Here is a 24,319-nt window from a genome sequence, read left to right on the forward strand (position 1 = left end):
TGTCTGCCTTGAGCACAAGCGATGGCTGCCACTTGCACCGGAAGTGCCCCCGCCTGGGTCTGCCGTGAGAATCCCTGCGTTCTGAACAGGCAGAGAAGTGCTCTTTGCAATGAGTGGACTGGTCTGTCTCATCCCTTGACAGGAGTTTTCAAAGAGACTTAAAAAGATTTGAGATAATGGACAGAGCATCGAGCTCGAGGGCTGTCTCTTTAAAGGGTGAACTCAGTAGGAAAAGCAAAAATATAAAAGATTCCCGCAGCTTTTATCTACTTTGTAAAGTAAGATGGTTAAAAAGAAACAAAAAAGTGCAGTAACTGAAGTCAAGTTGTAGCCTTTCATTTTTATATTGAAAATTTTGGAGGGAACTGGGCGAATGGGTCCTAACTAAATTACAACCTCGTTTGTCATCTCATCAGTTCTGATCTGTCAGCTTAGTTTAGTTTGAAAAATGAGTTGGAGGAAGTGGCACGTTCCAAAAAACAAAACAGCTAGTTACCAACTCTGGACGGGCCTTCTAGAAAGAAGAAATATGTCATCGCCTTTTCTCTCTCCATCCGATTCGATAGATGTCAGGCATCTTCTGTGAGGTTCCCTGAAACATCTGTCTCTTCCCACGCACGCATTTCTACTCCCAGAGCTTTTATTTTTTTCTTTTTGTCTGCACCATGCGGCTTATAGGATCTCAGTTCCCCGACCAGGGATTGAACCCAGGCCACAGCAGTGAAAGCCCAGAATCCTAACCACTAGACCACCAGGGAACCGCCCCCCACCCCCAGAACTTTTGTTCTTTAATAAAAGACTAGAACCCTCCATCCCCCCAGCAGCAGGAGGCTGGCAGGGAAGCATCTTTATCGGTATCATCATCGGTGTTTCTAACCAATTGTCAGCAAAACCTCAGTCCTGAAGGACAGCGAGTGGATAGACTTGAAAGAGACTTAATAACCCCCAAACCTCACTGAGACTCCTGGGCACAGCCTGTTCTGTCACCGAAGGGGCCCCCAGAGCTGCTCTCAATCATGACGGCCCCATTGATTGTCCTCTGCTTCTTCCCTGGTGCCACAGGGGGAAGGAGGACCTGGGCTGTAGACCCGGGGGCCCAGCTGGGGCTGGCACTGGGTCAGCACCATATGCAGGTGTATTACGGTGTTATTATCTCTACCTCTTTAAGGAGCACGGAGGGTATGCTGGCTTTTTCTGTGACTCAGCATGAGGCTTTTGAGATAAATTATTTTCAGTCATAAGCGACTGTGCTTGGTGCTTCTCCTGTGCGATGTACTGTGCTGAAAAGTGCTCGGCCTGGGAATGCTTGTTGCTTCTTTTCAACCAGTTTGATTTACAGGAAATAAAATGAGACACAGGAAAAAAAGGTTGAGAGGTTGGAGAGAACCTTCCCTTGGTGGTTCAGTTTCGACTCTCTGCTTGATGAGAGGGCCTGGGAGCCGGGGGGAATCCAGACCTTGGTCCCCACCAGTGGTCCGCAGCAGTCTGAGAAGAAAACCATCATTAGGGCCAGTAGATGGGCGGGGCTGGGGCCACGCTTAGGACACTTAGGACCAGTGCTGTCCTGGAAGAGCAAGGATGAGAGGGCTCCAGAGGGGACTTCTAACCTCTGTGACACCACACTCAGCTTGTTTTCCTCCTTCCTACTTCCCTGTTATGGGCTGGATGGTATCCCCCCAGAATTCTTATGCTGAGCCCCAGCCCTCTGTACCTCAGAATGAGACCTTATTTGGAAATAGAGTCGTGGCAGATGTAATTAACTGGTTAGGATGAGATTACGCTGCAGCAAAGGAAACCATAAACAAGACAAAAAGACAGCCCTCAGGATGGGAGAAAATATTTGCAAATGAAGCAACTGACAAAGGATTAATCTCCAAAATTTACAAGCAGCTCATGCAGCTCAATATCAAAAAAACAAACAGCCCAATCCAAAAATGGGCAGAAGACCTAAATAGACATTTCTCCAAAGATATACAGATTGTCAACAAACACATGAAAGGATGCTCACCATCATTAATCATTAGAGAAATGCAAATCAAAACTACAATGAGATATCATCTCACACCAGTCAGAATGGCCATCATCAAAAATCTACAAACAGTAAATGCTGGAGAGGGTATGGAGAAAAGGGAACCTTCTTGCACTGTTGGTGGGAATGTAAATTGATACAACCACTATGGAGAACAGTATGGAGGTTCCTTAAAAAACTAAAAATAGAACTACCATACGACCCAGCAATCCCACTACTGGGCATATACCCTGAGAAAACCATAATTCAAAAAGAGTCATGTACCACAGTGTTCATTGCAGCTCTATTTACAATAGCCAGGACATGGAAGCAACCTAAGTGTCCATCGACAGATGAATGGATAAAGAAGATGTGGCATATGTACACAATGGAATATTACTCAGCCATAAAAAGAAACGAAATTGAGTTATTTGTAGTGAGGTGGATGGACCTAGAGTCCAGTCATACAGAGTAAGTCAGAAAGAGAAAAACAAATACCATATGCTAACACATATATATGGAATCTAAAAAAAAAAAAAGAAAAAAAAAAGGTTCTGAAGAACCTAGGCGTGGGACAGGAATAAAGGCGCAGTCATAGAAAATGGACTTGAGGACACGGGGAGGGGGAAGGGTAAGCTGGGACAAAGTGAGAGAGTGGCATGGACATATATACACCACCAAATGTAAAATAGATAGCTAGTGGGAAGCAGCTGCATAGCACAGGGAGGTCAGCTCGGTGCTTTGTGACCACCTAGAGGGGTAGGATAGGGAGGGTGGGAGGGAGACCCAAGAGGGAGGAGATATAGGGATATATGTATATGTATAGCTGATTCATTTTGTTATAAAGCAGAAACTAACACACTATTTTAAAGCAATTATACTCCAATAAAGATGTTAAAAAAAAAAAAAAGATGAGATTGTGCTGGAGCAAGGTGGCCCCTGATCTAATCACTGGTGTCCCTATAAAAGGGGGAAACTTGGAGACAGACATGCACATGGGGAGACGCCATGCAGCCTTGTGAGGGCTGGGGTTATTCTGCTCCAAGCCAAGGAACTCCTAGAAGCTGGGAGAGGTGCTGGTAACAGGTCCTGCCCTCTGAGAACCTGGCCCTCCACACCTTGGCCTCTGGAAGACTGAGATGATTGATTTCTGTTGTGGGAGCCCTTGCCATGGAGCAAGGTGCATGGCACCTTGTTACGGCAGCCCTGGCAAACTCCACACTCCCTCAGTCTCTCTCTCACTGCAGTCGTGCGCTCTGCTGCCTGTCCTCTCCCTGTCCCCCTCTCCTCACTGCACTCCCCACCCTTGTGGGCACTCACCCAGCTGTGGCTCCGTCACCATCGCCATCCTAACCGCCCCCGGCCCCCTGAGCCCCAGGTCCAGCTCTGCTGAATTATTTACAGTAATCGCTTGGTCAAGGGAAGAGGTTAGTAAATGCTGGAAAAAATACCCACAGAAATGACATATGTAGTTCAAACACCACACTTTCATTTCAGGCATGTTGGCGATCGCCCATTCCACAGGTTTGGGATGCCAGGTCTTTCTTTGCCTTTGGGGCTCACGGAGCAGACTCTGTCTGTGTCACTGACCTCACACTATCATCGTGCCCACCTGTTGCTTCCATGTCCAGATTGAACTTCTTTAAAGTGACCCAAGAAACTAAGTGTAGAATCCTTTTGGATTTTTACAATTCTTTCTTATCTTTTATAGACGTCTTGCCCATACCTATTTCAACTGCAGGGTTTTTTTGGTTGTTTTTTTTTTTTTTAGTGATTTGCCTTGTTTGAAAAAATTTTAAAGCACTCAGTGTTATTTTTCATAGAAACAGCGTTTCTCCTTTTTTTGATTTTTACATGGCATTAGTTTGTGCAACCTTTAACAAAGTATAACTAACAAATACAACTGGCAGAAACAGGTGGAGGGCATCCAGACCTGATCTTAGCAAGTATACGACTCAGTGTGGGTGTCCTAGAGAGCAGCCTACCAGCCTGAGCTTTGGGTGTGCCGTGAGTGTTGGTCAAAGTGATTTATGGAGGGGAGTGGAGACCCTGATGGGTTAGGCAAGGGAAATCAGTGAAGAGTTTTACAGCACCCTGTGTTCCGCTAATAGGCCTTCCACTCCTCCTCCCAGCCTTGACTCATGCCAATCCCTCTGCCAAAGTATCTTCTCCTTGTAGCCTGTTGTCCCTTCTCCCCAAGGTCTCAGTTTAGCCATCACTTCCTCCAGGAAGCCCACCTAGCTTCCCTCAAGCTAGATTAACTGTCCCTCCGATGTGCGATAGCGCCCTCTAGTCCCCAGTCAGAGAACTGACACCCCTGCGTAACTACCTCCCACCCAACAACCATAAGCTTTGAGAGGATGAGCCCTTGTCTGTGTCATGCATCAGCGGGTCCCCAGCACCTCGCACCATGTCTGGCATGAGTGGGTGCTCCAAAAATATTTGTGGAAGGGAGGGAGGAGGAGAGGAAGATCCTATAACTTGTTTCTCAGGAATCTTCCACCCCTCCCTGGATTGTAGGATAAGGTACACCTTAGCAGGCAGTGGAGGCCTGCACTGTCGTCATAGCAACATTAGCAGTAACGGACGTGGTCTTGGAAATGGTGGCGGTGTTGGCAGTCATGCTGAGAAGACTAACTCCAATGCCTGCCTCTGTCATCACGTGGCCTTCTCTCTGTATTCTTCTAGAAATCTCCACATCCCTCTCCTTATGAAATCCAGTCATTGGATCTAAGGCCCACCCTAATATATTATGGCCTCTTCCTAAGTGATCACATCCACAATGACCCTATTTCCAAATAAGGCCACATCCACACGTTCTAGAGATTAGGACTTCAGTACGTCTTTTGGGGGAACACGATTGAAATCACAATACCAGCATTTTAAAGTATGCTCTCTCTTGCTTCTTGGGCATAGAGGGAATGAAATACGGAATTTGAGAATGCGTCTCCACATGTGTGTACAGCACCCAACATGCACCCCTGGGTGGTGGACGCTCCTGGGCTGTGTTCACATATCAGTGTACTCACCCTCCATTGTTGCAACTGTGATTTTCTTTGCCCTGACTTTCGAAGTTCTTTGCATGTTTTTAATGTCCTTAAGTGAATATCATTGCTATAATAGAATATTCTACCTGGAAGAGATCAAAACTTCCCACAGGCAACAGAGACTCCGCAGGGTTGTGGGAATAGAACAAGAAGCCAGTTTTCGGCATAAGAGAGAACACTTAAGGATCCTGGATGGCGTTAGACATTGCCTGGTCAGACACCGTCAGCACAGGGCCAAAGGGGTGAAAGCAGTGCCTCTGTGTACATGTTACACCTTTGTGACAGGCCACACATGTCGGCTTTCAGCTGTCCTTTCTCGACCTTTCACCTTTAGCAGGCCTGTGTATTTTAGCACAGAGGTCTGAAGAGGTTCTGAATCCACAGACTCTGGTGGGAAAACTTACCTCCACCCAAGAAGGCAGTTCCCAGTAAAAATCATGAATATTTATTGAGCGTGTATTATTGTCACTGTTCCGAGGGCTCTCGCATATAGGGACTCATTTGCTGTTTCTTCAACATTCCAATAAGATATCTACTCATTTTATCCCGTTGTTTTAGATGAGGAAACTAAAGAATTAGTGGGCTGCTTGAGGTTATACAAAGGTGACAGAGCTGGTATTTGAAGCTGGGAATGTAGCTTTGGTCCTGCCTTCCCAGGGATGGGTGCTCAGGTGCTGCTCTGAAGCCCGACCTTGCCCAAACTGTGTGAGAAACCCTCAACTCGTCCTCTAGAAAAGGGCAGCAAATGTTTAGCAGCACTTAGTGATCAGGGTGCTCCTGGAAGTGGAAATAAGGAGTAGAGGCAGCACCCTAAAGAGAATGAGTAACTCAGTGAAAGAGGAGGAAATGCTTCCTGGGGAGGTGACTCATGAGCTGGGTTTTGAAGATTAAATAGGAGTTCATCCAGCATACCTAGTAAGACACAACAGTCAGAAGAAATAGCATGCAAAGGACAGAGATATGAAACAACATAGTTTTTTTTAAGGTATGGGTGGGGACTTCCCTGGCTGTCCAGTGTTTAAGACTCCATGCTTCCACTGCAGGGGGCACAGGTTCGATCCCTGGTCAGAGAACTAGGATCCTGCATGCTTGCCACACAGCCAAAAAAAAAAAGTCCCCACCAGGGACCTTACGAAAAAAAATTTTTAAAGGTGGGGTACTGCAAGTACTTTAGCATGGGATGAGTGATAAAATGCAGGGGCAAATATCATGTGTGTTGAGACCAGAGAGACAGAAAGAGCCAGAAAACAAAGGTCCTGGTTTGCCTGCCAGGGAAGCTGACTATCCTGAGCATGTAAGCAATTTAATATCATAGTTTTAACACAAGGTCAGAATACCCAAACCTTGATGCTGTTAGTACTACTGCTTTTTTCCCCTGGTTTTATTTTTATAATTATTGAGGGAAAAGATGACAAAAGTCAGTAAGCTCCATATCTGATGTGTGTCACTGTTGTGCTAAAGGATGTTGGTTTTTAATCTCCTCCACTTTTTCTCCAATTTTTCATCAGCAGTTCTGTTTGGCAAGTTATTCTCAGATGCCAAGATAAGTACTTTTGAGAGGTTTTTTTTTTAACGTTTTCTTAAGTGCCTTTGATTGCATAAGAGCGTCATGTAGAACTGTTTCCAGTAGTATCTTTATAGCAGGAATGGAGGCTAAGACTGATTATGTAATTTTTCCCTCGGTTTATTCTCAGAACCTAACACGCTGCCAGCATTTGAAAAACCCTAATGATCACAGTGGCATCTGAGTGTCTTTCCTGCTCATGGTTTCTGGCACTATTGCTCTTGCATTGTTTACTGCAATGTAGAAATTGATGGTTTAAATGTGGCATGACTGTTCACCCAGCATTGGGCACCCTGGAACCATAGCTCCGTCTGCTCCATCTTGTATAATCCATGCGGCCCACAGCCAGCCTCTCTCATCGGAGAATGGATTCACGTGTGCTCCTTGGAGACCCTTGCCAGAGTCTCACCATGTTAAAATTCGGATGAGGAGAGGCAGTGTAATTGTGCTGCGCTGAGGTTGCATTTTGCAAGAGGAGCAGAATACCATCTGTCAGAGGAGGTGGCGGGAGTGTGCAAATACTGCTGTGAATTCCGTGAATGCTTAATTGCTATAGGTTTTTAAAATTTATTTAAGAGGCTTTGCATTTAGTGTGTTTGTTATTTGTTCTTTTTTTTTTTTTTTTTTTAGAATAGTCCTTATCAGTGGCAGAAGATCCTTCTGTAGTATATTTTCAGTGCTGCCGTATTGCGACAGTGCCCAAGTTGGGTATGTATATGCATGCTTGCTTTGTAGTTCTCTGGGTGAAAACTTCTGACACCATGTGTATAATGTGACCACCCTTTCCATTTCAAAGAACTTGCCTTGCTTTGACACTGCAAATTTAGTATTTGTAAACGTGAAAGAAAAAAATGTTCCACTTTCTTTTCAGCCAGGAAGCTTCCCTGTTATTGGTGTGTGTGTGTGTGTGCGTGTGTGTGTACGTGCGCATGTGTGTCCTTACCATATTGCCTGCTGTTTCTAAACGTGCATTTTGTCACCTCTTACAATTCTGTAAAGCAAGAGCAATCTGGGGCCCACCCACCTCTCAGGGCCTCATCGACTTTTGGAGAAAGGCAGCTCAGGAAAGGAATCAGACAAACCACGTGGCCCTCCTGCCTCCTTGCGTTGTGGGCTTGGGGCTGGACGCTGACCAGCAAGCTGTACAAAGCAAAGTGGTATCAGGAACAGACCTGTGTGATTCGCCACAGGCCGGAGGACTGCACACTGCTCTAGGTCAACAAGCCCCTTCTTTGTTCTAAAACGAAGTAAGTGAGGCTCTGACCTGGCAAAGCCCCCCTCCTCATTCCACATCCCCGAACTCTGTGCTGTTTCTCCATCTGAGTCTGACTCCTTCGCCCCCTCACCTGGTCACTGCATCCGCTATTTGTGGTCATGGAGCTGCTGGTATTTAGGGCAGGATGGTTCCCTGCGTAGGATGCCGGAAGCATTGTGAGATGTCAGCTCTGGTTTCTGCAAACTAAATGCTGGTATTGCCCTCTGGTCATTGCAACAATGACACCCGAACACTGCCATTTATTCCTCTCCCACCACTTTCCATGGGCTCTGCCTGGTCATCCCCGTTCACCATGACTTTCCCTTTCCCCCTGCAGACCTGTCAGACTTTCAGCCTGTTAAACTCACCATGGTCCTTATTTTTACTCTACACTGTAAGCTCCATGGGACAGAACATCGGGCATCTTTATTCATGGAATGCTGACTCCGTCATTTATTAGATGTGTGCCTTAAAGAGCAATAATAATCTTACTGTTTACTGAGCACTTACTTTGTGCCAGTCCTCTTCATTATCTGCATTCTCACGACAACCTTGCAAAGTAGGTGCTCTAAAAAATGTAACAGCAAATCCTGCAGCTCTGAGGTTTGTAGGACCATCTGGGTGTGGCCAGCGGGCTGCCCTTAAGAGACTTCGACTCTACTGAGTAGAGGGGAAAAAAGAAAGGTTTTCTTTATCTTTTCAGCCTGCTGTGGTCCTGGGTCTGGCCACCCCTGAGAGCAGGCTTATTTCTTGGGTCAGTAGCTTGTACCAGCTCACAGACCTATGTGTGACCCAGAAGGCCAGTTCATTGATCTAATTACAAGTAATGGCCCCAGGGCTCAGAATGTTTGAGTGTGACTAGCCTGTAAGTGCACTTCCAGGAGATCTGAATCATCAGTCTGTCTGCAAGTACATCTTCTCACAGCGAGGACCTGCCTGGACACTGTGGTGCCAGCCTTATTTTTCTGGGCTTTCCTTGCTCACCTTTCTGATGAACGCATTCTGTCCTTAGCTATGTTCCATTTATTCATTTATTGAGGACTTACTGTGTGACTAGGTCCTGGAGGTAAAGGTAGGGAAAGATGGATCTGGTTCCTGCCCTCCTGGAACTTACAACCAAGAGGGAAGACACATAAAAATTTCACATATGATTAATAACCACCTTTAATAATGGCTAAGAGTATTCAGTCAGGTGACTACCAAGTCTTCCTATCCAAGGACTCATTCTGTTTCTTTAACACAATCTGGCTTCTCCACATTTTCATCTTTGAAGTGTTCGTGTTAGTTTCATTCTTTTTTTATTTTTTTATTTTTATTTTTTTTATTAGTTTCTGCTTTATAACAAAGTGAATCAGTCATACATATACATCTGTTCCCACATCCCTTCCCTCTTGCGTCTCCCTCCCTCCCACCCTCCCTATCCCACCCCTCCAGGTGGTCACAAAGCACCGAGCTGATCTCCCTGTGCTATGCGGCTGCTTCCCACTATCTATCTACCTTACGTTTGGTAGTGTATATATGTCCACGCCTCTCTTTCACTTTGTCACAGCTTACCCTTCCCCCTCCCCATATCCTCAAGTCCATTCTCAAGTAGGTCTGTGTCTTTATTCCTGTTTTACCCCTAGGTTCTTCATGACATTTTTTTTTCTTAAATTCCATATATATGTGTTAGCATACGGTATTTGTCTTTCTCTTTCTGACTTACTTCACTCTGTATGACAGACTCTAGGTCTATCCACCTCATTACAAATAGCTCAGTTTCGTTTCTTTTTATGGCTGAGTAATATTCTGTTAGTTTCATTCTTGAAAGATGATCTTATTTCCAAGTCCTGGGGTCCCCTCACTATGGTATCCAAGTGCTTATCTCCATTTTATAGATAAAACCACTGATCGTCAAGACTTAACATCTCATACATCAACTTTGGGCCAGAATGGGAATTTTTTAAAAATAAATTTCAGGTGTGCAGCATTACAGTTCAATATCTGAGTCATCACCCCCATGAGTCTAGTCACCATCCATACATTTCACCCCCTTTACCCTTTTCCATCACCCCCCAGCCACCTCCTCCTCTGGTAACCACTAGTCTGATCTCTGTAGCTATGAGTTTGTTTTTGTTTTATTTTGTTTGTTCATTTGTTTTGCTTTGTTTCGTTTTGATTCCACATATGAGTGAAGTCATACGATATTTGTCTTTCTCCATCTGACTTATTTCACTTGGCGTAATAACTTCAAGGTTCATTCATGTTGTCACAAATCACAGGGTTTTTTATGACTGAATAGTATTCGTGTGTGCGTGTACGCACATATAGGTGCCACATCTTTATCCATTCATCCATCATTAGATATTTAGGTTGCTTCCATATCTTGGCTATTATAAGTAATGCTGCAGTGAACATAGGAGTGCATATATCTTTTTGAATTAACATTTTCATGCTCTTCAGATAATACCCAGAAGTGTAATTGCTGGGTCATATGGTAGTTCTATTCTTAATTTTTTGGGGAAACTCCATACAGTTTTCCATGGTGACTGCACCAGCTTACATTTCCACCAACAGTGGAAAAGGCAAGGGTTCTCTTTTCTCTAATCCTCTCCAACATTTGTTATTCCTTGTATTTTTGATAATAGCTGTTCTAACAGGTATGAGGTGATATCTCATTTTGCTTTTGATTCGCACTTCCCTAGTCATTAGTGATGTTGAGCACCTTTTCATGTGCCTGTTGGCCATCTGTATGTCTTTGGAAAAATGTCTACTCATATCCTCTGCCCATTTTAATCAGGTTGTTTTTTTTGTGGTTGGATTGTATGAGTTCTTTATATATTTTGTCAGAACAGGAATTTGAACCTGAGTCTGTCCAGCCTAGGGCTTCCCGTGACTCTCTCTGGCCAACAGGTGAGACAAACTCTGTATTCACAGAAACCCATCTGTGCAGTGGGACTGTTATGATAACCGCCTCCCAGAAGTTAACTGAGGCTCACTGGGTGCCTGGGATCCGGCACAGTGCCTGGCACACAGAGGCAGGTGGGGTACCCGGATTTCTTACAGCAAAAGAAATGCGGGGCTTCTTGTGGAGAACTTAGAGACTTACAGTTTTTCACTTGGGCAAATCACTTACCTTCTGTGAGCCTGTGCTTGGTCCTCTCTAGAACGAGGATGGAAGGTTACTACCTGTGCCGTTAATTTGAAGATCACTACATTTTATGCAAAGCCCATTGGGATGTGTTGTAACTTAGATTACCTGGGAAGAGATCACCTAGAGTATCTCTGTTTGACATCCTTGTGGAAATAAGTGGCCCTCCACATTTTGAACACCTCAGGGGAGTGCTAGCTGGCAGCCAGGATGCGGGGAAATGGGGCCTGTCAGAGCCCAGGTCTCCTCCCCACTGCTGGGAAGCCCTCGTGGGATTCAGGAGGATATATCATAGGATGTGTCAGCTATTCTGCCTGATGACTCCAGATAGAGAAGCAAAACCAGGGTGTGGGATCACAGGACATAACTTTTTACATCCTAGACATGAATAAACTCAAACACACTAATTCTTCAAATTTTGTAGATGAGGAAACCGTGGTGCAGAAGGGTTAATTTTCTGTAACAAAACACATAATCGGGTCCTTCATAATACCTAACAGAGAAAAGAGCCTGCCTATTTCTGCAGCATATCCTCCTTAAGTTCTCACATAAGAAACTCTGAACAGAATTCAAAATATTGTAAATTAGTGGCAGGGTTAAGAAGCATTCTGCTTACGTATCAAATAGATAAACAACAAAGACCTACTGTATAGCACAGGGATCTATGTTCAATGTCTTCTAATAACCTATAATGGAAAAGAATCGGGAAAAGAATATATATATATATATATATATATATATATATATATATATATATATAAAACTGAATCACTTTGCTGTATACCTGAAGGTAACACAACATTGTAAATGAACTATACTTCAATTTTAAAAATGTAAAAAGAAAAGCATTCTGCTTTTAAAATTTTTTTAATGAGCAGACATCCTATTTATGAATATCTGCCACATCATAATTATGATTTTTTCAAACTAATTATTGGGAAACAGCTGTGTTCAAATAATAAAAAATATTTATCCTAGTAAATTATACACATATATATTTTAAAGTCAGCTAGTCTGTGTACATAGTAACTAATGCCTTTGTACTGTGGAAAATTCCTTTGCTTTTATGCTAAAGTTCTCTCTGTGGCCAAGACATGAGTCTTAGAATTTCAAGGCTGGAAAGGGCTCTAGAGATGACATGGTATGGCCTCCGTGCATCATAGCTCAGGCCCCTGGGGCCGCGGGGGGATGAGACTCACTCACACTGACAGCAAACCCAGCAGCGCCAGAGCCCAGGACTCCGGCCACCCTGGCCTGCTGACACTGTGGTTTCCAGCTCCCATGTTTCCGTTGTCCTTACACACGCATGTGGACTAAGCCACATGTGCCGGATTATTCCAGATAAGCACAAACCCCCCGCTGAAGGGGACAATGTACAGTTCCAACTTCACCATAAGAAAGTTTTAAAAACAGGAAACTCAAAAGTTCATCCACTGTGTACTTGAACCTCCCTTTCATGGAAAGCATCTATCAGGATGGCCTTATCTCTTTCCGGTTTTGTTTTCTGGCTTCTTGTGCTGTGCTGGAGCTTCCCAAGTCCTGCCCTCATATCTTGGTTCACCCTCCCCGCCACCCTGACCCCAAAGCTTTTTCTTGGCTTTAAACTGAACTGAATATTTATTTTGGCTCCCAACATCAGGTGACCAAAGCGGACAGGACAGTGTTAGGAGAGGTTTTACCATCCATCCATTCATTCTTGCATTCATGCATTTGGTCATTTCTTCTGCCCCTAGTGAGTGTGAGGCCCTGCTGGAGGCTGGGAGGGTGCAGGGGCGAGTAAGACCTGTTCTCCAGGAGCTTATTATTGAACAAGGAAGCCAGATATGTGAACGGCCAGACCAAGACAACTGGGGAGCCCCAAAGAGGCGCTAGAGAGCACTTTGCCCCAAAATCTTTATCAACATCCACATTTACAATAAATCTACAGTCTTCAGTAAAAGCCAGATGTTTGCTCTGTAAAGTCTCTTCAGCCCCGCCTACACCTCCAAGTACATGGCCATCGCTGCCTGCCTTCCCTGTAGACATTCAGGTGCTAACACTGCACAGCAGACTTCATTCATTCACCGCACGGAGTCTGTTGAACCTACTGTGTTCTAGGCAGTATCCAGGGATACAGCGGTGAACAAGAAAATGCCTCTTTTCCCATAGAGCTCACCGTCTAATGGTAGGAGACAGAAACAAGGGGGTAAACAAACTAACCTTCAAGCCAAAGAGCAAACAGTTGAGTCCTACGCAGCGTACAGCTGGAGCACAGAGGGAAGAGTTGGGTGAATTCGGACAGAGGGATCGGGGAGTGCTCCCCACAGAAGGTGGCGCTTCAGCTAGATTGCAAGTGTGAGGTGTCAGAGAGGTGGAGAAGGATATTCCAGCTTCAGCATTGACTTCCAAGGATGTTCGAGGACACTCTGGCTCATGAACTTCCGGGCAGGGTCTCTATGATGCCTGAGCTGTTGAGAGAATTCCATAAAGCGCCATCCCAGCTGTAATCCCATTGCTGAGGACACTGCAGGGTTCAGGCCTGTGTAGTGAGGGGAGGGGGAAGGAGTGGGGACAGAAAGAAGGGAGCTGTGCTGAGAGGCCTGGTCCTGGGATGTCACTGTCACTGGGGTCTCAGTTCCCTCACTGTCCAGTGGGGAGGTTTGACGACACTCTCCAAAGATCCTGCCAGCTCAGAATGCTTGCCTCTGTGTTCGCACCCTCGTCTGCTTTGCTAATGTGGAAGCTGTAAGTCTGGCTGAACAAGGAGTTTATGAATGAAACGTACTGTTCACGTTCCCCATCCACCACCCATCAGCTGCTTTTAGACCTCACATCTGAATAATTATTCTCTGTGCAGTTTTTAAAATGTACAGATCTAGTGACGTTCTGCAGTCTTATTTGGTACATTCTATTCTGGTATGGGCTAAAAGGATAGGTACTAAAGCAACCCAGAGTTGAGAACAATGTGAAATGTTTGGGGTCATTTTGCATGCTACCAGATTTATACAAAGCTGACAATAGGCTTATTCACAAAGTGATTTCCAGAGCTTCTGCTTGAAGCAGACCCCTCTGATTGCTTACCAACTACAGCAGTCTCCAAACTGTTCTTCCCTGCCTTGATTTATAGATACAGCTCTCTGAGAAAAGAGCGTATTTCCTTAGGATTAGCTGATTGTGTAGTCAGATATTGCATGAACATGACAAATGCAGGTAATAACATAAGCTGAAAGGTAAATAATGCTTCCAGTGTTCCAGGCACTCTTCTGAGAGCTTTATAAACATTTGCTCATTTAATTTCCACAACAACCTCAGAAGGCAGATTCTCCAGTTATCCTTTTACAGGTGCAGAGTCGGGGGCAGAGGGAAGCATGGCTGCAGCAGCAGAGGGAGGATTTAGGGCAGGTAGGCTGGCTGCAGGCGCTGCTTTGGGCCCAGCTGACCCCCCAGAGGCCATCCCGAAAGCGCTCATGCCCAGTGGATTCCCTGCAGCATCACTGCTTTGGGGCTGGGCTTGCTGGCTCAGGACCAGTGACACACGGGCTTCACTGGCTGACAGATGTGCACTGGGTGACACGGAGCTCTGTCATGTGCCACAGGAGGGCCACTTCCTGGGGACCCGGTGGCCATGGTGCTGGGTGGTGGCTTTGGAGGGTGCCCATTTACACTGCAGCCTGGGCTCCTCCAAGGGCAAACCCCAGGCATCTCTGGGTGGAGTCTTGGGTGGAAAGTCATCTGTTTAATTCTCCCACGTGGGTATTTGTCAACTGTAGAACAGGAAGGTATATGGTGGGGCGCGGGGCAGGTGGGGGTAGGCACGTTCTCCAGGTGTCGACACTGTGCAGACACGCGGGCCGTGTGTGGGCGTCACTGGCTCGCGACTTTGATGGGCTGCTGGCTCACGTCTCCCCAGACCTTCCCAGCCACGCCCAGGTCACCCCACAGGCCCACCTGGAAGCAGTTCCGGGACAGGTAAGGGTCTTCTACTGTCTTCACACTATGCATAGAAAAGGCTTCCTTTGAGAAACTGTGCCGAACAGTTACATTAGAGGATTATTATTCGCAGCACCAGATATGTCTTCACTTTACAAAAGGCTTGGTGACAGGGCTTTTGACGATTAAGAGCTTTGTTTCTTTCTTTCTTGTTTTTTTTTTTTTTTTTTTTTGCGGTACGCGGGCCTCTCACTGTTGTGGCCCCTCCCGTTGCGGAGCACAGGCTCCGGACGCGCAGGCTCAGCGGCCATGGCTCAAGGGCCCAGCCGCTCCGCGGCACGTGGGATCTTCCCGGACCGGGGCACAAACCCATGTCCCCTGCATCGGTAGGTGGACTCCCAACCACTGCGCCACCAGGGAAGCCCTGTGTCTTTCTTGGTAAGCTTTCTTATTTTATTTCTTAAAATAGCGTTGGATCTACAGAGTTTGCTCACGCACAGCACTTCAGGAAGTCTTCCATTAGATGAAATAAGATGCTCCTAATCACTATCCTTTGTCCCCGCTCTTTCACTTTAGGATTTCAGAGTCATGCCTGTTGCCTGAACCCACAGGGGCGGTGATGGACATGGAGGGGCAGAGCGCAGGGTCGGGTCCACTCAGACAGTGGGATCCTCGCTGACGGTTGGGGTGGGAGGGAGTGGAGTTAGGATAGTTCACAGAATGTCTAGAAATGACAGAGAAACCAGTATAGACACCCAGGAACAACCCAGTGGGAGGCCGTGCAGCCAGGACAAACATGCAGCCCAGTCTGGGGCTCCTGTGGAAACGCTGCTGTTGATGCCTGCACCTGATGCCCGACAGACGCCCTGATTTCCCCGTGTGTTACTCACTTCTGTCTCCCGGCTTCACTGACTGCTCCCAGGCCAGAACCGGGGTCACCCGCGGGGGTATGGGAAATGCAGTTTTCAGCCTTCCTGGGACTTGAGAGCCAACTTTGGCCTCTGCCACCGTGACTCCCTGCAGAATCCATCTGCCCCCGAACTGGACCTGGGGAGGCCACCAAGGGACTCCAACCCCCAACCCAGCATCAGCCCTGGGAGGGAGCCCTCCGGGAGGAGAGGATCCATAGGAAGCATCCTCAGAGGGTCCCCTCCCTCCCCACACCATGCTTCCCTGAAAGGAGACACGTTCTAATCAGACTCCATGGATAACTAAACCCCAGGACTCTGAGCTCAGCCACAAGCAGCACCACCAACCTGCAGCCCTCCAGCTGGGACCATACCCGGACCTCTCCTCCAGGCCGCTTGCTCAGGCACCGCTCCCCAGGTCCTACCACCCCCCTCCCAGGCCCCGCAGGAATCCACTCATGTTCTGTGGGGCCTTTGCTTAGGCCTGTCATAACGCTCACCCATGTATTTAACCTCTTTGTAGCTTGTCCTCACCCCGCTGAGGGTGTGACTCTGTCTTAGTCCAACAGCCGTCTCCACAGTGCTCAGTGCACAGTACTCCTTCCTGTGATGCTTGTTGAATGAACGAGTAGAAGTGGTGTTTCTGAGGACTGTCCCCAGGCTATTAAAAGTGGCTAGTTTTATGAAGATACATCACTGCCCCAGCAAATGACGGCCACACCTTCTGCATCAGCAGGAGCAAGGGCTGTTTCCCAGGAGCCCTCAGCCTGGTACCTCGTCCCTGCGGCATCTCCATAGAAGTGGTGCTGGACAGTCAGAAGGAAGGGCCTGGACGGTGCTAACAAGGATGCTCTGACATGGACCTCAGGGCCCTGCTTCCCTGCGAGTAACTGTCACACCCTTAGTGAAAGTTGCTAAGCCCGGTGACAACAACAGAGGGCTTCCAGCTGCACCCGCGTGCAGGTGCCGAGCCCCATCAGGGTCCCCCAGCCCGACCTGCCTCGCCAGGTGTCTCTCCCATGTCCGCCTCACAGCCTGGACGGCACCACCAGCCAGGCACGCGGTGCTCCTTCAGAGTCACTCACAGATGCTGCACCCCACATGTTAAACCCCAGAGCACCGAGGCCTTTTGCTGAGGTCACGCCTGGCTTCTACAGTCTCTGCCAACCTCAGAGTTCGCTGGCTTTCAGCGGCCGGCTTACCCGGCCCTCAGTCAACTCAGGTTGCCAGAACGCCTCGGAACCGGCATCATGTGATCACAGTGTAAGTAACAGCCCCATTTTGAGCAGAGCAACACGTGATCTTCCTTTCACGTTTCCTGCTCTCGCTTATGGCAAGGGACACACTTTGGATTGAATCTAGCGCAGCGTTAGAGGGCCGTTTTCCCAGGTCAGTGCTGGGGGTAGGGGGGACCTTCATCCCGTCACTGGAGCCCCCTCCGTGGCCGGGGGGTGAACCGAAGCCTCTGCCTCGGTCCTTCTCACCACCACCCATGCGCACGTGCACAAGCTGGGCCTCCCTGCCCTGCCCTTTCTGTGGCCCAGTGTGGCCATCTGTGCTCAGGTGCACGTGTTGGGAAGATGCCGGGATTTACTGGCACGCTTAGATTGAAGACAGGCTACAGGCTGTGCTCACTCCTGTCGAATAACCAGCACTTGAGCCCACAGCCCCACGAATCATCACCAGGGGTGGATTGCCTTTCAAAACAGCAGGCCTACTGGCTGAGCTCGATGAGCAGAAGCCACTTCCGCGGGTGTGGAAGTCCTTCCTGGACGTAAGGGCATCGCAACTTCTCCTCGGGGTGTCTCCCAGCTAATTCATTAAAGGACATCTGACATGGACCATTTGCCAGCTAATGCCCGTTCATGTGAGCTCATTGACAGGGAGCACCCTTTAGCTCCGAAGGTAGATGTTTAGAGCTAGAAGGAACTCGGAAACTGTCTAGTCCTGTGGTTAGCAGACTTTTTCTTTTTTTGCTGAAAAAAACCGTTCTTCTAACACAGGTTTACACAGAACACCAGTAAATAAAACCCCTAACATCACAGTTATTCCAGAAAAGTGGAAGTGGGGATGAGAAGCCCACTCATGTCCACTCTGTCCCTCATGGCCCCATCAGTGAAACCACAGTCCTTATCCATCCCTGAAGCCAGGGAGCCATCGGCATGGGAGAGAGCTGGCTCGGACAGGATCCTTGGTCCCAGCAAATTAACTAACTTTCTGGTCCCAGGCTTACTCACCTATAAAATAGGCTATAATGTCAACCTCAGAATTCTGAGAACATTAACTGGAAAATTAGGTATGAACACTCTGAGCCCCCTGCCAGCCTGTTAGTAGATACTCATTAAATGTTAACTTTGGTAACATGTTTGTCTGGTCACAGAGCTACTTGATCAGTCTTTCTAGGTGTGCCCCAACATGGCAAATCTCAATCCTGTTCATGGTGAGGTAGCCAGTGAGTGTTTCTACAAACAAAAGGGATTCATCTGCAGCTCTGCTTTTTCACTTGGTCTTTACGTTGCTTTCCTCAATGGTACCTGCTTATTTTTAAAAATCTGGACAATACATAAAAATAAAAGGAAGACTAAAAATGAATGAGCCTCACCTCAAAGGCATCATTAACATTTTGGTCTATTTCCTTCCAGTCTTTTTTCTCCCCCTAGTGCATGGGCTTATAGGGAATATGACAAGATGATTGTTTTGTTCTGATCTTTCCTGCTAGTGCTAAGAGGCCCTGCCAAACCCCACCTTTCAAAACAAGCTATTAGAAGCTGGTTGCTGAGAAGAGGAACAGATGTTGCCTGCCTTTTTCACTATAACTGAAACATCAAACCTTCCATAGCTGTAAACACTCTTCTCAGATTAAGCTTGTAAATTATGCCATTTTCTGGGAAGAGTCCCAGCCTTAAACCAGCCCCTCTCCTCTCAACCAGTTGCCAAGGCCTGTCTGAGCCTCGTTGCCTTTTATCCACATTAGTCATTGCCTTCTCTTTTCTAGCGTGGATTTGTGGTTTGGCTTGGCGACCCTCCACTTATGAAATGAATTGCAAGCAAGATGCTCGACTTTCCTAAGTAGGCAAATCCCACTTGATCAACAGCTCATCCACACCTCTAAGACCACTGCCCCTTCTTCTGCTCTCAGCCCTCACCCCATCCTCTGGGCTGCTGTGCCATCACCATGGGACCAGGAGTGGAAAATCTGGGAGCTGTAAAGGAATCTATGAGTTCAGAAGTAGAGAGAGCGAGAGGAAATTGTGAAAAAATAGGAACAGCTTGGAAGAAAGGATCCTGAGAAGGAAAAGGAGGCTCAGAGAGGGAGGTGGAAATAAGGCAAACTTGACCTCTTTTAAAATGTTATGGAGGGTCAGCCCCAAACCGGGAAACCACGAGACAAACCCAACTTTCTCTTATTTCTTCACCCTCTTACCCCCTCTGACCTGCTGCTCCTGCAACCACAGCTCTTGATGGTACTCTTGGGCTAGTTCAGTTACATTGTAGGCCAAAAAGGGCATTGTGTGGGCTAATGGCCATTTATAACATCGTGTCAGTGGGAAGTGCATTCTGAGTTCCAGAGGGCGGACTCATAAGCTTTTGGATAACAACCCACTGCTGAGGGGGAGATGCAGGCATTGTATTGAGGACCAGCCCCAGGACTGTACATAAGGGGAGTGACGTGGGTGCCCACATGCTCTTATTTCCTGAAACATGGACATCAGTAGGCATTTCTGTATGTATGGATCCAAACAAAAGGAATTAGGAATGAACCCAGTTAACCTGTGATTCGAGGCTGTGTTAAATAACCAAGGTAGTGATTTCAGCAAAAAACAGTTTCTGAGATGTGTGTGGGTACAGACCCATTCAGATAACCACACCTGATTGAAAGTCGCTGGGTTACTTTTATTATAAATGTATCAGAGACCATATGATGAAGAAAATGGCGTCCCAGTGGAGCACAAGGTATCTCAGGGGGCGTGTTTTAAAATAGCAGCTTCCACATGGTGTTTATGTCCTTAGCTTTTTGGCATTGGGGCATTTCAGATTAGGTCATCCTCTTGGGTCCATTTCCTGAGTTGATCATTTGGTGACACACAGAACGGCTTCTTCTATTTTTAGAGAGGGCCTCTAAGCCTAAATGCTGCCTGCCTGGCTCCCAGCCCATCCCCCCCCTTCCTCCCCACCCATTTTCCCAAAAAACATCTCTTTTCGTTGTGGAAAATTGCACATTCACAAATTGTGTTTCTTTCCTCACACCAAGCATATTTCCACACAGAGACAGATTCAGGAATGAGCTCATGGATGAATCATGCTATTACCCCGCTGTTTATAGGAGCTGCCTTTAGACAAAGATTTTGGTGTAAGCTGTGTTATGGTCCCTTCATTGTCTGCCAGTTACCGAAGGGGGGTAGGGATGGTTTATCAATGAAGTGCTGAGTGTGAGAGGGGCTGGACTTCTGGACTAAAAGCTGCTTGGATTTCACTTTTTCCTGTCATTCCTGGGCCTTGTTCCATCGACTGAACTGTGATATTATAATGTTCTGCTCTGATACAAGGGAGCAGACCCAATCCAAGATGGCAGCTGTACAGTATCTGAAGAAGTGACAATTAGGACCACTTAGACTATGATAAATGCTGTGTGGTTGAGTTCCAGTGGATGTATGATCTCTTAATTAAAATGAGCTCACAAGTGGTATTTTCTTTCCTAATCCGGCTTTCAAGCTTTGCTTTCTTTACAGCAGATCTCTTTTTTTTTTTTTTTTTTAGGACCCAGAAATCCTGTTAATATTTAACTGGCTTTTTTTTTTTAATTTAATTTTATTTATTTTTTTATACAGCAGGTTCTCGTTAGTTATCTATTTTATACGTATTAGTGTATATGTGTCATTCCCAATTAACTGGCTTTTAAATTATTTACACATTAAAGTGCTCAACCTATTGTGGTTCTTTAACGAGCAAGTGCCCAGTGGAGCTCCGGGCTGGCATTCCAAGGTCTTGACTTTGGGACTCCATGAGAGGAATGATTAGGGACAGAAGTCAGGCCATCCCTACCTTGGAAGCAGAAAGCCCTGGAAACTAGTTAATTGATCACACACACACTTGTTCCATCTACTTCCCAGGGGTTAAGTATTTAAATCTTTTTTTTTTTCTTTTTTAAGTAAGAGGAATTTTGGTTCATTGCTGCCTAAGGAAAGGGCCTTAGCTTGAATTTCTTCTTATCTCATAGGGAATTTCATTTGATCAGTTCCATGCATTATGGCTCAGTGAGCTTTAAAAAAAGGAAACGAAAGATCATTTTGCCTATTACACAAGATGAAATCAGGAGTTGGCCATTGTGTGATGAATAGCGACCTGGGTAACCCCCTTTGGGCACCAGGATATCTAGACTGGCCATCTGCTTGGACCGGATGACTTCACAACTGTGAAATCATGTACATTCACTATGCCGTGGGAGCCAAAACTAAGAGGTCCAGGGGGTTTCCAGCCATGAAGCTACAGGCTTTCAGGAGAGCTGCATTAAATGACTTCCAGTGCTGTCCTATGAAGGATGGGTTTACACCCCCAAAAAGAACCAACCTACATTTCTGCTCCTTGCTTCAGGGTACAGCTGCTGATTGGCTGTGTCCCCAAATGCGTTTTCATCTTCTGTTTTAATCTCCCCGCAGTCTTCTGCGAGCCCCTCCCCCATCCCCCCTTGAACCGCTGCCATCCACTCCCCAACCCATCAGCCACATGTTGTAAAAAAAAATCTTTGAGCTGAGTTTTCAAAGCATGTTTATTGCCTACAGCCTCTGCAAAAGTTAACAGACTTGAATAGAATGAGAAATGAGCTCTTGTACCTAAATAAGTCGGATCTGTAGCATCACCCAGGCCTGTGGAAGAGAAGGAATCAGACCTATGCATTGTCCAGTTTCTTAACTAGAGGTCTGTTAGTGCATCTGCCCAAATGAGATTCTCTCCTATGACCTGACTGACCATGTTTGTCTCTGAGTGCAAGCTATAGCATTTAAACCTTAATGCATACAGTTTTGGACAATATTCACATCTGGTATTTGAACGTGCCTTCATTCCATTTTCAGAAGGAGGTAGAACATAAATAAATTAATATTTGAACTCTAGACGTATCTGGGAAAAGATAATCTTCTTGGCTTTTCAAAGAAATAGGAAAGTCCAACTTCAGTTTGCTTTTAATTACTTTCAGCTGTAGTTCTGTTATCCAGCTCAACCTCTTGGTACTGGAGGGTTAATGCTGGCATTTGAGCCAAAGAGATATTTCTATTTTCATACACCATTTTAATGAGAATTCAAAAGGATCATCTTAGAAAACATCACGATTTTATCACTACTCCTCTGGGACTTCTGCTTAATTCTTTTGTCACTGGCAACTGTCTTTGGGTGAACCAGTAACACCATTCAGAATTCCCTTCTGTGGTTGACTTCAACCCTTGGCTCCCAAAACAGTGGGGCATCAAGGACCACGGGTCTTTTGCTTGCTTTACACTTACATGTAAGTCCTGAGCAGTTACTTTGTCTGTAAATTAGGTGTCACGATGTGAAGTTACAGTTTATGTAAGTCAGACAGACAACAGCAGTTTCATATGGTTCTTGTTAATGTAGGTCATCCCTCAGTATCCACGGGGAGTTGGTTCCAGGACCCCCGGTGGAACCAGAATCCACAGATGCTCAAGTCCCTTATATAAAATGGCATAGTATTTGTATATAACCTACACACATCCTCTTGCATACTTTGAATCATCTCTAGGTTACTTAGACTACCTAATACAATGTAAACGCTATGTCAATAGTTGCCAGCATAGGGCAACTTCAAGTTTTGCTTTTTGGAACTTTCTGGAATTTTTTTCCAAATGTTTTTGATCTGAGGTTGGTTGAATCCATGGATGCAGATATGGAGGGCCAACTGTATACATTTCAGCAACTCTTATGAGAGCACTTAGCTAAGGCACCTCGAGAAGTTTGTCAGTCTCTTTTGAAAGAAGTATTTTTTATATCCTAAGAGTCTCAATATATACAATTAAAAAGCTGTTAAAAGAGACCAACATTATGGAAATAGATTTGACATGTTTCACTTTCCGTGCACACGTGGCTGTGGAAGTGGATGTGTGGACGTGGGCACTCTTAATTCAATGCCGCCAAAACGGCAGCCCCGAAGTTAGTAACGAACTCTTCCTGAATCTGAGGCAGAAAAAATGGAAAAGTGTGCCCTCAACTGCCACCACGAAGCAGTCAATTTTCTAGAGCAGTTATGATATTTATAACCAGGTCAGTGAAGTTTCTGAAATGTGAGTGTAGCCAATACAGGTGCACCAGCTTTGGTGTACAAGAAATGTAGCATTTTTTTTTTAGTTTATGTAATATGAATAATATAAACTCCCTTCTACAAGGCTGGAGGGAGATTCAGACTTAATTATCACTGGGCACCCCCTTCTCCCCTCCAGGATGCACAAAGGACCTGGAATGCTGTGAACTTGGGGAGCACTGTTGCTCATTGTTCATTGGTGTGCTCTGGCTCCATCCACAGGGTCCTGCTTCTGTTCCCCCGCCCACTCTGGGTCTCTTCTGTGAGCTGGGGCCTGGAATGGAGACATCCTCAGAGGCAATGGGAAGAAAGTGGCCAGGCCACTGCAAAAAGGCTGACTTATTAGTCCCGTACAGTAGCCACATGTGGCTATTTAAATTTTAACTAAAATTACCCAAAATTAACAATTCAGTTTCTCAGTCAACTGGTCACAGTGCAAGTGCTCCATTGCCACATGTGGCTCGTGGATGCCCTGTAGGACAGCTCAGATGGAGGAGATTCCCTCACTGTGGGAGTTTCTGTTGGACTATAATGAGCAGTGTGTGTTTTCTCAGTAGCCGGTGAGGGTGGATGCACTATTCTCCTGGCTTATTTTCTTTCTCAGCATGCCGTAGTTATTTAGAAAGTAGAAAGATACAAGTGAAGCGCCAGCGGGAAGGGTGGCTGCAATAAGCAGAAGGGCACAGTAATTCTCGAAAGATGAGTGCCCGCGGTCAGGGGTAGTGGAGTTTTGCCCATCACGCTTTCTCTTCTGTGTGGTCCAAAGTGTCCAGGAGGTGCTTGGACAGTCTAAGAATCCCTGTTCCTTTAAATGGGACTCGGGGTTTATCTCATGGAGAGGAGTCTTGCATTTCATGTGTGCACAAGAAGTATAACTTTTGTTACGGCTCCATTTCCCATGGGGGAGGAGTGAAGAAGAAGAGTGTGGAGTGAAGGTGGCTGATTTGGTTCTGCGAACTGGGGTGTGTGCATCCAGTATCTAGGGGCCAGCTGGCAAAGGCAAAGGCAAAGCTGCCCCAGGGAAGCAGTGAGCCTGGGAGCAAACTGAGACAGATGCAAAGGGGCACGATGGCAAAACACCCACCTTCTGTGCTGTCTTTATGAACTAGCAAAGAGTCAGACTAGCCCTGTTCAGTAAGCACTTCTTTAAGCATCTTCACACATCAGACACCAAGTAGACAAGATACAG

The 24,319-nt window shown here is 46.2% G+C and overlaps 1 protein-coding gene across 2 annotated transcripts in view; it reads left to right on the plus strand.

Moving 5' to 3' along the window:
* The window catches only part of CABLES1 (Cdk5 and Abl enzyme substrate 1), a 108,476-nt gene that overhangs the window by 57,258 nt on the left and 26,899 nt on the right, over positions 1-24,319 (plus strand). The window contains exon 4 of one of the 2 annotated variants that reach the window (XM_060119125.1): positions 7,250-7,327. The exons of the other annotated variant lie outside the window; for it this stretch is intronic. Coding sequence (XP_059975108.1) covers positions 7,250-7,327 — 78 coding nt within the window. The remainder of the gene's footprint in view (positions 1-7,249; positions 7,328-24,319) is intronic. 2 annotated transcript variants of the gene reach the window in all.

This window comes from Mesoplodon densirostris, chromosome 15 (assembly GCF_025265405.1).
Source record: "Mesoplodon densirostris isolate mMesDen1 chromosome 15, mMesDen1 primary haplotype, whole genome shotgun sequence".
Classification (NCBI taxonomy): Eukaryota; Metazoa; Chordata; class Mammalia; order Artiodactyla; family Ziphiidae; genus Mesoplodon; species Mesoplodon densirostris.